General features: G+C 40.1%; 1 protein-coding gene across 14 annotated transcripts in view; it reads left to right on the top strand.

The window, feature by feature from the left end:
• The window catches only part of Bnc2 (basonuclin 2), a 435,111-nt gene that overhangs the window by 1,506 nt on the left and 418,548 nt on the right, over nt 1-15,057 (top strand). For 4 of the 14 annotated variants that reach the window (XM_017799280.2, XM_017799282.2, XM_017799281.2 and 1 more), the window contains exon 1: nt 10-155. The exons of 1 other annotated variant lie outside the window; for it this stretch is intronic. In XM_017799280.2, the coding sequence (XP_017654769.2) occupies nt 153-155 (3 nt within the window). In that variant the 5' untranslated portion in view covers nt 10-152. Of the gene's footprint in view, nt 1-6; nt 156-333; nt 582-15,057 lie in introns of those variants that run through there. 9 more of the 14 variants (XM_029565770.1, XM_017799277.2, XM_008837787.3 and 6 more) reach the window with 5 other exon arrangements.

The following is a 15,057-nucleotide window of genomic DNA, read 5'->3' as shown; positions in this document are numbered from 1 at the left end:
AGTGGCGCGGGCGGCGAGCGCGGCCCTGCAGAGACCGCGAGGGGGAGGGCGCAGGCCGCGGCCGCCGAGCTGAGGCGGCGGGGCTGGTCCAGGCGCGGCCGCTAAGAGGAGACCAAGAGGCGGGGGCTGCACTTGACAACCAGCATGCCGAGATGGTAAGAAGTTTCCACCTCCTTTCCCTCCGCTCCTCCGCCGGCTTGGGGATGCCCAGGGCGTCCGAGCGCCCCGGGCCGCCGGCGGCCGCCTTCTCCTCCCGCGCTGGCGGGAGCAGGAGGGCGGCTCGCTGCGCTCCCGATTCCGCCCCTAAACTTGGCCCCAAGTTCCCCGGGCGAGTTCCGGGCGGGAAGGCGGGTGCAGGGGCTCGGCTGCGGCGGGAGAGCGGCTGGCCCGCGCGGGCGCCGGGGACCCGGGGACCCGCTGGGGCACGCGGGATGAATGGAGCGGCCGGGCGCACCGCCGAGCGGCCGCAACTTTTCCAACTTGCCGGCGTGTGCGCACCGAGCGGCGGACGGGCGTGGGCGCGTCGCGGGTAGAGCGGCATCCAGCCCCGCGTGGGACCGCAGCGGAGCTCGCGCGGCCCGGTACGCAGACGCAGGGCAGCCGGGTCGCCGCAGCCGGACACGCGTGTGCCTGCCGGGTGCAGCCTCAGTTCACCTACGCATCGACGGCGTGGCGGGGCTGGGGCCTGAAAGGGGAGCGGACTTTTTTTTTAAGTGGGGAGGGCACAGAACAAAACGAGGCGCAGTCTCCCGTGAGGTGACGCTAAGATTGCAGAAAAAGTTGTAAGTGCAAGTGGTGGCGGCATGGCATCGCGAAGGGCGACTCCAGCGCGGCCCTTCTGGAAGCGGCTTCTCTGCAAGGAGGAAGCAGGCTATTAGTTCCCCGGTGATGAGCCGCACTGTCCGCCCTCGGGAAGTCGTTTGTTAGAAATGGGGCTTGACCGCTCCCTTCCTTTGAGCGCGCTGCCGTCCCCACCGCTCTTGTTACCCCCGCTCTTGTTACCCTCACTGTGCGATACACAGTGGGCCCATGTTAGTGCAACGTGTAAGGAAAAGGGTGAGAGCAGGTTGACACTTTTTCTCTCTTCCTTCCTGAAACCCTAATGTGACATCTCTTGTTTCATTGATCGAAGTCAGAACTGAAGTCTAGAAGATGACACTGTCAGATGCAGACACACGCAGACAGACAGACAGACAGACACACACACACACACACAAACACGCGCGCGCTTGCGCGCATAAACATGCGTGCACGCACAAAATGCACCCAGGACTGTGGTTACAGTAACGCTGACAGAAATTAAAGTGGTTTTGAAAGCAGCCGTGCGATTTATGATGGTTCCCATTTATCCTAGAGTCAAGCTGTTGTAAAACTGATGCACAAAAGACATCATAAAATAATCCTGTGTACCCAGGATTAAAGTGGCAGAAAGTGGCCTATTTTATTATTTTTTATGTACTTTGTGGACAGTTGCAGTTCTTGGAGCCTGTGTTTAAGTGAGGCATCAAAACAAAATATTAAATATAGCCATTTAGAGCTAGAGAGTCTTTCTTGTAACAGCGTTTTACACAAGAATATTATAAAAGCCAGTTGTACGTATTATCTTTCTTTCTCCCCCAGTCATTATTACTGTTTGTCTACATATCTATTCCCATACACTAATCACTTTGACCAGCGGCTGAGCCCCTTTGCCTCCCACTATTTCACGTTCTGCAGCTTCAGATGTTACTGTGCACACACATGGATGCTCTAAGTGGAATTTATTTTCTGGCACTAAGTGTGTCAGATCTGAAGATGTACTCTAGTAGTGAACCTTGTACAAGTTTAATAGAACTTCCTTTTGTTCTTTGGAATCACACACACAAGAATCCCCTGTGAACCTTTGAAGGCCCTGCGTTTCATATATTTGTAACTGTTTCATTTAAACTTGTTCTTGCTTACTGAAGTTGTTAGTTTACACTGCTCTTTCTGTTCACGGAGAGCAGTGTATTTAAAATCCAGATTGCTAGTCACTTTACCAAAGCACAAAGTATTTTCACCTGCGGAAAGGGGTACTGCGCCTCAATGTGAACTTCTTTAGAGGAAGGTGTTGTAGAAAATGTCTGAAGTGCCCCCAGTCCATTGAGAATATTGAGTTGGGTTGTATTTGCATGTTAAACTTTGGATGAGAATCCACTTCATGTGATTTTTAAAATAATTATTAAGAAAATATTAATGGCAGCAGTGCATTGCTAATACCTTTTTTTTTTTTTCTTCTACCTGAGACGTAAGTTATCTGTCAGGCAGGGCTATGTGATTACAAAAAGAAGCAGAGAAAAGCAGAGCTGACTGTTGCTATATTAAAATGTAAGTGTTACAGTTTGAATCTTCAAGTGAGAGTTTTTTAGTTCAGTGCTTTACATAACATTTTGTCCTAATCTTGCTTGCTGTCAGGGATGTTTCATGGTTGTGCAATTGCTGCAGTCAAGAATGCCAATTTGCATTCCAGGAGTGTCATTTGATTACTTTTATCTGCACAGCTCCAAGACCGGCCCAGACCTCTCGTTTCATCTTGCCATGTCACGAGTCAATGCTGTGTCGTCTTTTCAAAAATCTGCCTGTTTTAGACAAGAAAGAAAAGTACTTTCATGTTGCAGCCGCAGTCCCCTGCTAACTTGTCAGCAGCAGGATATGATTCACTTGGGCCCAGAAGAATGGAATAGAGAGGAGGGTTAGGCGGTTCAATAAAGCCCACGGACAGGTAGTGTGTGACATCCCCAGAGAGCTGCAGTTAATGAAGAACAGGTCTGCTTAGTTCTCCACATGCTGACCTGGTGCTGTCCCCACAGTTTTCTCATTTGATCTTTCCCAGCAAATTGATCTTTTCTTGTATTTTTTTGCCTTCCAAGTTAGTCCTTGAGGGACTGAAATTAGCAGAGCAACTTAAGTTGGATAATACAGCTGTTCAGAAAAGAAGAAATTGGACACTGGCGCAGAAAGGGGTGGGGTGGAAGGGTAGAGGGAGCTATTCTTTTTGTTGTTCCTGGGAATATTTCCTATACTGAGGAAGTCCAAAGTAGGTGATGACTTGAAGCTCAGCAGTTTCCCTTACTTTAAATTTAGAGTTAAGTTCAGTGGTACTTAAAATAATTCTGTAAGTACTTGAAAGATAGTTTTAGCGAGTGTGAGGGGCTTGATTCAGCAATGCTCATCTTCACTTGTTTGGAGTCATCTGCTAGTGGAACATATGACTTTTATGGGTATTGTTAGATGGACAAAACATCAATGGTGTACTTCAACTATATTATTTATTGTCTTCTAAATAACTGCAATCTCTAAATATCCAATATGGAATTGCTGAAAAGATTAAACAATAAAAAAGTCATTACTAGTGCTGTATATAAATGTTATGGCACATGAGAATTTTTTTTCTACAAGTTACCATCTGCATCTTTGTTTTACACAAATTCCATAGAAGCAATGTTAATAAAGTGAGGTTTTTTTCCTTCAGTTTTTTTTTAAATATAGGCTGTTAGAATTGAGATCAGATCACAAGTTGAAAATTTGTGAAATGTTCACGCCTTGTGTTTTTGAAATCATATTTAATTTTGTACAAGATGAGTACATCTGAGTTGAGAATGTATGCATAGTTTAGGTAGGTTACCATTTTACTAGACTTTTCTGCACAGAGCAATTAATAGAGCCTTAGCTTGAAGCATGTATAAAGAGCAATGCTTTCTGAATTCCTCTGCAGATGGTCTCATTTACCATCTGTATCCTGACAAGAAACAGAATTGAAAACATTTCTCGTGGAAGGGGAGGCAGCCTCCTTACATCTCTCTTGTTAGATAGGAATTATATAGGATCGTTGGTTAGTAAACTCCTCTCTACAGAGCTAGAGGGAGCCTCATGATTTTATTAGTTATACTTAAGGTTTTTGAAAAAGTACTCTGGCGATCAGAAGGCTGCACGAAGAGGAAGTAATGACACTAGCCTAGAGTTGAGGCTGGGAAGTGATGATATTGTTATTTATTTTAGAGGTGACAGAGCAGCAGAACTTCCTGTAAGAATCAGATGAGTTTTTGAGGATGCCTCCTTTCAGGTGCTTTGAAGATTGCCCTCTGTGTGTCATTTTTGTCAACGGAAGGAGTTATTCTCTTCTTGGCAGACCCACCTCCAAAGTTCTATTACAAGCCACTTCCTTCCAAGTCACAGTGGAGTACACGACCTCAAAGGACAACTGCCTTTCCACGTGTGCTGGTTTTGAAGTAGTTCTATTTACAATGTCATGTTCTGGAGAGAAAGTTCCTCTAAAGAAAGGCTTCCTGCTGTAAACATAAATAGTAGATAAACCATTTGTAAATCTGATATATTATGAATCAGTAAATAAGCTAAATCTTAAATATAGGGCTTGAATGTTTGCATATTCAATATTTGTCATTTAATTTCATGTTTATCAGTCCCTCCACTAAAATTTGTTACATGTTAATATTAAAGAGCTATTATTGATCATAATTGCTGTTATTTATATGCTAGATTTTAGGAGCATTACTTTGGACAAATTTATTTACCATTTAGGTAAATCATGTATTCAGAGAGATAAACTGCCCAGATTTGTCTTTTTAAAAATCTTTGCACAGTAGCTCTCATTATGTTGGTAGCCAGTAAAAGCCTTTATTTGTTGCTTATTAGAACCCTCAGTACACTCAAAAGTTCAGCTATAATTTAATTTTGCTGTTCAAAGAGCCTCCCTTGTTTTAAGACATGTTCTCAGTATTCTTCTACCATTTGCTGTGAACCTATATTCTAACTCATGCATATGCATAAGAACCATATCACAGATACGTCATTTTTAAAAGTTTTGCCATAACAGAACTATACCATTTAACTTTAAAAACTGTATATCCGTGTATAGAACAATGCCAGTTTTACTTTTTGTACTGCAATGACATTCTGAAGCATTTTTCCATTTTTTAATAGACATTGGTTCCTAAGAAATACAGCCTTCAAAGTATAGTGAGATGGACAAAAAATAGTTTGTGATCAAAATTGTTAAAGTTGTTTTGCAGTTGTAGCCCCTTACAATCATGAAGAATTTGCTGTGTGCTTTACAAATTGCCAGCATGATAAATTAATCTTCTTTATAGTAACTGCCAGGCAGTTTTACAGAGTCTCAGATGCTTGAGAATTTCAGTTGAATTGTAATAAATTATGTTTACTAAGGACCACAACTCTAGAATCAGGAATTCTCTACAGGGAAGGCAGAGTGTAGAACCTGTACGTGAGTCTTACCAGTGGGAATCACATCAAGCTAGCCTTCTAGATATAATATTTAATAGTTGTCAAAATGTACAGTATTGTCTTGGAACTGGAGGTTCATGAGTTCATGGTCCCTGCTTTTTTGTATTTAGTACAAAGATGTAGCAACCCACACAAAACATTTTTCTCTTATTATGACCTTACATTTGCCAAAGTGCCCCATGCTGAAATTCCTTTTCAGTATCTTTTTTTTCCCTTAGTCCAAAGCCAGACGTGTACCCAGACACAAAAGCCTCTGTGTATAGCAAGCTGTTTTAAATATTGTGACTCGACGATGCGCTGTCCTTTCTCTGCTTGAGCCAAGGATCTCTGCTCAGTGTCTGTGGATTACCCAGCTCCTTCTTTATTGTATCTCTTGTCAGCTATTCCTATTCATTTAACCTTTCATTAGTGTCTGCGCAGCTTCACTGTCTGGAAAGGCAAGGAAATACCGAAAGGCCCCACTGTCACAGTTATTAGATTTCTCGGTTACATCCCAGCAACCATAAAGAAGTAAGAGTGGAGACTATTGTCATGCACGCTGCCATCCTGGGGTGCAGCTCTTCTGTGCATGTCAAGGACATGTGCCACATGTTGATATGCGTTCTCGGGATAAATGAGCAACATGGGGGATAGAGTGACAGTGGTTGTAATGAGCTTTGGAGGAGTTACTGAGAAGACCGACCGTTACTGAAGGAATTTTGCTTACCAGGCCAAGGAGATAGAGAAGTGAGAGTTGCCAAGATCTGCCTGTGTGGAGTCTGTCAGTCACGTTGTTTTCATCTAAACGTCATTTGAAGGGGAAAATTGAATGCATTTGACAGAAATGAAAAGTCTTGTTTTCTTTTTTAATCTCAGGACAAAAGCATGACATTTGATGAATATTACCGTGTAGTATACATTTTTCTGTGTGTTGATGAAATCAGGTATGTGAATGATTGTTAATAAATTCTCTTAATTTTTACATACTGAAAGATAATTAAAAGATACTTAATAGACAATTATATGTTTTTAAGTTTGCATAAAAAATAGCTGTGTGGACCATTGATTTCTCTGTGCTACTGCTTCTCCCTTGGCTCTCTGGTAGTACAGCTGCTCTTACCACTTGATGCTTTTTAGGTCGTTTTCCTACTTGCGATGTTGATGAGAAAGGCATGTACGTGGATCATTTTCAAATATTAATATTTGAAAGATTTGGGATTAGCCATTGTCTCATGTGAAATTTCATAATGAAATTACTTTAAGAACTCTCAAAAGAGAGCTGAGGAGATGGCTCAGTTGGTAAAGTGCCTGCTGAGTAAGCATGAGGACCTGAGTTTGCTCCCCAGCACCCACATAAAACCTAGGCATGCCGATGTGTACTCTCTGTGGTGGAAAGGCAGAGATGAGTAGATCCCTGTGAGTCACTGGTCAGCCAGCCAAGCCTCATTAGAGAGTTCTGGGCCAGTGAGATGGCACCTGAGGGATGACACCCAAGGACGGCCTCTGGCTTCCATGAACATGAGTTCTTACATGCATGTGCATCTATACATACTTGCCTATATGCACACAAGAATTTTTAAAAACATGATGGTGCATTGGTGTACACTTTTAATCTCAGCTACACCAGAGGCTGGGGCAGGAGGATCATGATTTTGAGGCCAGCATGGCCAATATCATAGACCTTGTTTCAAAAAAACACAGCATAACCATTTTCAAAGACTTGAATAGAAAAGGATACATTATAATTCATTTCTTTTCCTCTTACATGCAAATTTAATTTTTAGGAAATTTGTTTTTAAGAATGAATAAAATACTGTTGTCTTCTTCCTTATTTTTGTCAGTTTACTCAACTCTTTTGGGGTTAAGTTTTGGGTTGTAAGTAGTTGGTATGACCCTGTAGTCCCACCTGTTACTGACCAAGGCAGGGGGATTGCTTGGATCCAGAAATTTGGAGGTCAGTTCTCATAGTCTCCCTCCCTCTGTGCCCACCCCCACTGTTCTTCTCCCCTCTTTGCCCTGTCATGCTTGGTCAAATACTCTAGCATTGATCCCCCCAGCCCAAAGCTAGCTTTTTAATAATCTTATTTGAAACTTTCTGTGGTAAGCTATCATGGTGTCTTATATTAATAGTCTAAGTTACTGTATTTTAAGGGTAACTTCTCACAGGTGGATGTTTGCTCTCAGGAAAACATTCCAAAGTTGACTGCTAGGTGCCCAGTTAGTCCTGGACCATGCCCCAGGCTTTTCATCGAGTATTATGAAGTACTATGTGGAGTATATTCAGATGACTATGCCCTGATCATCAGGTGACCCAGTAGCCTTTCCACAGACAAGGCTAGAGAAGCCGAACCTTTGGTTTTCAGTTACTCTTGCCCCCTTCCATTATACATTGTGCTGGGTTACTAGAAGAGGAAAGAGGGACTCATGAAAACTTTAAGCCCCCAAAGCATCTCAGATCTAGAACAAAGAAGCCCCATGGTATGTCCTCGTTAGAGAATGGAGTGCATGTCAGTCGTACTGTCTAGTCTTTAGTGTCTGGAGCTGGCTTGGGAAGTAGTTGTTTTTAAATTAACTTTTAAAAGTTTTTTTTTTTTTTTTTTTTTTTTTTTTACAATATACATTACCAGAGGAATCCTGACCAGCATAAAGCAGTTTTATTTCCTATCATTTCTGTTACCCATGACTATCACAGAAATGAAATGAACTTGTTTTAGAAAATTATCATCTCTGTATCCAAACATGTCAAACTGCATAACCTTATGAACTTCTTGACCCAAATCAATGCTGTTTTATATAAACAAATAGTATTTAAGATTGTACAAAACACTTAATAGACCCAAAGATACCATTTCCATAGGTCTCAAGTAAAGGAGTACCTTAGTTTCTAAGTACATACTTATTGAGTTCTTTAACATATCATCAAAACACTTAAACACTTGTATCTATACATACACATATGCACGTCATTTTAAGGTATGTCAAGACACAAAAAAATTGAAATAGTCTTAGCATACAGGAAACTGAATAAAAGAAAATCTAAGGGATCACAGGGTACTCTGATATCCCTGCTACTGTCCACTGTGTTGTCAGCACCCCAGCCATTCCCCACTACTTGCCCTTCTGGTGAATCTAGTCAGCCTATCTAGAGGTCTTTGTTTTAGGAGGGTCAGCTGTTCCTCATCTAGTGGTAATCAGTTGTCTATATTCCTTTGGATAAGATTGGGGTCTGCTGTTCATTTTCCCAGTTCTATAAAGTAAAGGGTTTCATTGTGGCATTTCCATACAGATGTGTCATTATACAAGGCAGTTATGTCATTACCTGCTCAGGTATGAACACCTGAGCCTGGAACAGGATATCCACACAGATCCCATTTGCACTATACCTGTATTTGAGTCTCCATTCCCTAATGGTAAAACAATGAGTTGGGCAATCTCTAAGGTTTTTTCCCCCTTGTTGGGTTGTTTTATATACTTGGACTGTATGGATCATAACAGTTTAGTATTTTAACTTCTTTGTTGAGATACAGTTCACCTGCTGTGCAATGACCCATTTAAAACGTACATTAATAATACTCCGATATATGGATACACCACTTCTTATCCATTCATCAGTGTATGGACATTTCGTTTTGGCTGTCATGAGTGATGCTGCTGGTAACACTTGTTTCGAGCTTGGTGGGTTTTGTTGGACACGTTTTCATTTCTTTTGGATGTATACCTATAAGTAGAATTGCTGGATCATGTGACCATTCTGTCTTTAACCTTTTGAGAGATTATCAAATTGCTTTCCAAGAATATATCAGCATTTCATATTTTATTAATAGTTTGAGGCTTCAGTCTCTCTTTATCCTCTAAGATACTTGTTATTTTCTTTGTTTTTTTATTTTAATTGCCTCAGTAACTGTGAAGTCCTTTCTTCTTGTGGTTTATATTTACGTTTTCCTCATGGTTAATAATGTTGAACATTTTTTTTTCATGTGCATATTGGCTATTTGTCTATCTTCTCTATAATGCAGAAAAATGGTTTCTTTAACATTTGTTTTTTTTTAATCTTGTTTTCTTAATTTTATTTTACATTTATTTGTTTATGACGTGTGTGTGTGGTTCTGTGCCACAGTGCAAGATGGTTCTCTCCTTCTACATTGTGGATTCCTGGGATTGAACTCGGGCTGTTAGGCTTGGTAGCAGGTACCTTTACCCTCTGGGTCATCTCACTGTCGCTGGATTGTCTATAGTAGTTGAGTTGTAAGAACTCTTGGGGGCTGGAGAGATGGCTCAGTGGTTAAGAGCACTGACTGCTCTTGCAGAGCACCCAGGTTCCATTCTCAGCACCCACATGGCAGCTAACAACTGTCTTAACTCCAGTTCCAGGGTATCTGACACCCTCTTCTGATTGCCACAGAATTGTGCAACATGGGTACACTTGTATACATGCAAGCAATACACTCATACACATAAAATTTTAAATTGAAAAAATATATATAGTTTGGATATAAATCTTTGATGTTAGATCTGCAAATTCTTCTTCCCCTTCAGTGGATTGGGAATGAAGTATTTTACTTTTTTGATGTCATTTGAAACACAGAAGTTTTAAATTTTGATGATGTTCAACTTAAATTATTTTCCCTTTTTCTCACAATGTTGTCAAAGGAATCATTGTCTCCCTCAAAGTCATGAAGGTTTACATGTATGTTTTCTTGCTTTCTTCAGTTGTTTTGGATAAACATTCAGAAGTGGAATTGTTGGATCATGTCACATGATAGTCTGCTTTTCAGTCGTTTGAGAACCCATCGTACATTTTTCTGTGGGAGTTGTACTGTTTTGCGTTCTTGTCAACAGTGCCCACAGGTTCCAGTTTCTCTGTGTTGTCACCAACACCTCTTAGTATTTTTGAAAGTAGTAGTCATAGCAATTGTGCGGTGGCACTCTGCTATATCGCTTAGTTGTTTAGGCTGGCCTTGAAATCCAGGCTGTAGTAATTCTCTTTTTATTTCCCCTAGTACTAAGGGGAAATAGGATTGAATCTAAGGCCTCACCCATGTTAGATAAGCACTCTGCCACTGAGGTGTATCTCCAACTCTTTTTTATTGTTTTTTTGAGACAAGGTTTTACTAAGTTGCCTATACTAGCCTTGAGCTCAGGCCATAGCCCAGGCAGGACTTGGGGTTAGTGATCCTCTTGCTTCAGCCTCTCTAGCAGCTGTGATGATGGTCTTGGGTCACCGGGCCTGGCTTTCACCAATCCTTTAGCCTTAGCCCCTTTTTGTAGCGGGTGTGATCAGTATGCACTCCCACTTTTGTCTTTTTCTACATTTTAAAACTTGATTATTTGTTTTGCTGTTTTTGAGTTGAAGGAGTTTCTTATAGACTCTGGATATTATTATCTTATCAGAACTGTAGTTTCTAGATATTACCTCCCATCCTGTGGGTTACCTTCCGTTGTGCTTACTGCTTCCTTGGCCTCGGCCACGCAGGAGTTTTAAGTTTGATGCAGCTCCATGTGTCTGTTCTTGCTTTCCTTGCCTTTAGCGGTTTACATTTAAAGCTCAGATTTATCTGATCCTTAAGAGTAAAGGCTACATTAAGAAAGTACATTCTATTGTTTAGCTAAAAGAAAAAAAACTCTTGGTGGTACTCCAGGGGACAAGAAATATGTCATTCAGTAGCCAAAAGATGATAGCTCCTAGTTCCCTGTGAAACAACCTGGTTTTACTTTGATGTTTCTTAATTACCATTGAGTTTAAAAGCATTCTAGGTGTTCTGTATGATAACAGACACACTTTATGCCCTGGAGGGTGGAATTAAATACCTAGAAATAATTGTTTTTGGTTTTATAAATACCTCAAAAGGAGAGGGGGGGGAAACCATTATTGAGAAAAATTGCCTTCCCAGACATCCCATCATGAGCAGAAAAACACCAACAGAGATAAAACTAAAAATTGTTGTATGATATCCAAACCCAAAATAACTGGCTCAGTTAAGTTTTAAATAAATACTATGTTCAAATCTGGCATAATGTGTTTGGAAACAGCTTGTTTTCCAACCTCCCCGGTATATTTTTTAAAATCCCATCATGGAATTAGAGAAACTTGATAGCAAGTGAAAGGTAACTTACTTTGTAAGCAGCTACATTGTATCATTGTTGAATTAAAGGGAGTATTTGTTCCAGTAAAGTTCTAATTTTCTTTTTATTCATGCTCATAAATAATCTATATTTAGTCCCATTTAAGTAATTGCTTTTTTAGTATTCTAATGGGCCAGTCTTCCCTTAACTGCTTTGTCTGTTTTTGGGTTTGTGCCAGTTATTTTAGAGAAAATTTTATTATTACTTGGCATCAGCTATTAGATGGCCAACTGGCCACATTTATATTTGGATAGAAAGTGGGTTCGTTTTTCCTTACAAGTGTTTACATATGAAAACAGTAATTAGCCAATTTAAAATGATGCCTCATGACATAATTTGAGGATTAACTTTTCTCCCTTTGGATGTTCTGTAGAGGATTTAAAATAATTTACAAAGTTGGTATGGCATGAAATCTCATATTTATCTGATACATGAATTTTGGTTTTACATATTTTTTTCTTTTTCCTGTCCTACTGGGGATTGAACTGAGGGTCCCTTGTATACTAGACAAGCACTCTACCACTGATCTATGTCTCCAGATTATATAATTTGCTCATGTTGAACAGTCTTACTTTTCTCTTTACATGAATTAAGAAAGTTGTGTGTAATTGTTGATTGATATCTTACACGGCTTTGTGGCATAGAGAACATAATTAACTAATATGATACAACTTTGCAAAGAAAGGCCACTCAGCTCTGGGTCCTGTGGTTTCTAATTTCTTTGTAGTGCAGTTCCATAATTTAGCAGATTGGAGAAATTCATTCTGTCAACACCTAACAAGTATACATCTGGAAATAAAAAACAATAGTTTTAGTTTTTCTCTCATTCAAAATGTTGATTGAAAATAAAACATGACATTTCTTTGAAATATCTTTTGATAGACTCAAGCAGTTTTGCTCCAGAGTGTGCTAACTCAAATAATAATAATAAAACGTTCTTTTAAACTCAGAACTTGTGCCAGTTCTCAAGCTGATTTTTCATATAAGTGTCCTTTATAGAAAAAAATGGTAACGTAAAGGGCTTGTGTCTGTGCATTGGTCATTGTAGCTTCACTTGTGCTCAAAAGAGCAACCAGTCACTGGCATGACATTTCTGTGATAATAACATTTTGTATGTGTATGTATGTGTGTGAATGTGTGTGGCAGGAGTATCCTTTCTGGGAGCAGAGGTGTGCCTGTGGGTCCAGCTACTTTGAAGGTAGAGATAGGAAGATGACTTGAGTAAGGAAGGAGAGAGAGAGAGAGAGAGAGAGAGAGAGAGAGAGAGAGAGAGAGAGAGAGATTGAGATTAATTTAGGTGCGTTTATGTATGACATAGATCAATAATGTTATCACCAAATGTTATTTTTGTAGCGTTACCATATTGCACTTCTGAAGTACTGATATACCAGTATTATAAATCATTTTTTCCATGCCTGATATCAAACTCGGGGCTGTGGGTATGTGAGACAAGTGTACCATCACTTAGCTGCATGTCCAGTCCAACATTATAAATCTTAAGAACCAACAGATGGATGTTTGCTTACTGTATGTAAAATAACTTCCTAGAGGTTTGCATGAGACTTACATAGTCATGTACTGATTGATCAAAATAAATTCTTATAAAAATAATTAACTTTTTATGGTTAAGTTACTTATTTGGCATTGGTGTGTAAGTTACAGTTGCTTGTTTTGCAAAGTAGAATGCAAGTTTTAGGGTTTTTAGCCTTTTTGTTTTGTTCTTAAAATATTTTGTTTATTATTTATTTCTTTTTATTTTTTATCATTTAGTATTTTATGTGTATGAGTGTATTGTCTGCCTGTATGTAAGTGCACCCGTGTCATGCAGTGCTGGTGGAGGTGAGAAGGTGTCGGATCCCCTGGGACTGGAGTTAACAGTTGTTAGCCGGCATGTGGGTGTTGGGATTTGAACCCTCGTCCTCCACAAGAGCAGTCAGTGCTCTTAACTGCTGAGCCATCTCTCTAGACCCTTATTTTGTTCTTTGATACAGGGTCTCATGTAGCCCAGGCTGCCCAGTAAGTTACTGTGTAGCCCAAACTGGTTCTGAGCTCCTGATCCTTTGGCTTCTCCCTCCAGAGAGCTAGGATTCCAAGGGGTGCAGCACCACACCCAGCTACATTGTAATTATTTTAGAGTGTAACAGTTTAACACATTTCTGAGTTTGTATGATATGTATGATACTATTAGGTGTTGTAGATATTATATATAAAATAGAAGCTGTAATCCTTATATTAAAGAACACAAAATCCATTAGAGAATAATTGATCCCTTAAAAGAATAGCCATAGTCCGAGGCCACAATGTTGTTAACATCCTTTTGAAAATGAGTTGTCCTTCAGTGGCTCAGTTATTTTGTTCACTGCCTGAGGGGTGGGAGTAATAGGTGCCAAATGCACCTGTGTATGTGTGCCATGGAAACATGTATATCTATGTGTCATATGAGGGGGCCATGGAAACGTGTGTGTGTATATATGTCATATGAGGGGCATGGAAATGTGTGTATATCTATATGTCATATGAGGGAGCATGGAAACGTGTATATGTCATATGAGGGGACATGGAAATGTGTATATATCTGTATGTCAATGAGGGGGCATAGAAACGTGTATATGTCATATGAGGGGTCATGGAAACGTGTATATATCTGTATGTCATATGAGGGGGCATGGAAACATGTATATGTCATATGAGGGGGCATGAAAACATGTATATGTCATATGAGGGAGCATGGAAACATGTGTATATCTATATGTCATATGAGGGGGCACCCATGTACTCATATAAGTGTAATCAACATGCATTTTTGCTGCTAAATTTAAGTAGGGAGTCAAATTATAATCCAAATATTGCTCATTACGTTGTTTGTTGGGAATTTGATCGGAGAACATTAAGGATGGGCATGGGGTCTTCAGTTCTTCTTGCCGAATAGGAACAGCTTTCACTCTCGTTCCCCTCCTAGGCTGAGCTCATTACCTTTATAAGGACAACAGCCTTTACCCCTCCTGCGTATTTTTCCTGCTTCCCATTCCCCTCACTGATCAATGGATATATTAATATTCCCAAGCAGATATTAGTCAGTTGTCCTGGGAGCCGCTTATTAAGGTGACTTTGTGTCTGTTTGGGTTTTTATGGTATAATGCAGATGGCTCCTCACTGTACGCATTTAAGTTTCTTGGAAGATATTTCCTGCTACTCCATTATATATATGCAGTGTGGTGCTTGTGTATGAGTATGTGCAGACGGCAGCAGGCTGTGGGAAAAGACTGTAGCTTTCTGGGGGAGAAAAGGATGTACCTTATTTTTACAAAGTTTGAGTCCAGTTATGAAATACCCGAGGAAAGCTTTTATGTTTTAGTACTTTGTAGGGAAATGCCCTGCTCTGACATACGCTCAGATACATAACTGTTTGGTGTTGGTGTGTGCTGCTTCTGTTTCTTCCTTCTCTTTTCCATTATAACACTAGGTCAAGATATTAAAAATAAATAATATTATGTGACGTTTGACCTCTATTTTATGACTAACAAAAAAATCAAATATTAAAGCATCACTTTACATTGTTTGGTCCTAGCACTCCTCAATTAATTTTTAAAAAACTTTCAGCCTCTTATTCCTTTGCACACACTTTAATATGGAGAAGGATTTGTTATGAGAAGAGAAAGGGGACAGACGGCATAT

This window comes from Nannospalax galili, unplaced genomic scaffold, assembly GCF_000622305.1.
Source record: "Nannospalax galili isolate Female #2095 unplaced genomic scaffold, S.galili_v1.0 scaffold98, whole genome shotgun sequence".
In the NCBI taxonomy this organism is placed as follows: domain Eukaryota; kingdom Metazoa; phylum Chordata; class Mammalia; order Rodentia; family Spalacidae; genus Nannospalax; species Nannospalax galili.
This window is presented reverse-complemented; position numbering and strand designations above follow the sequence as displayed.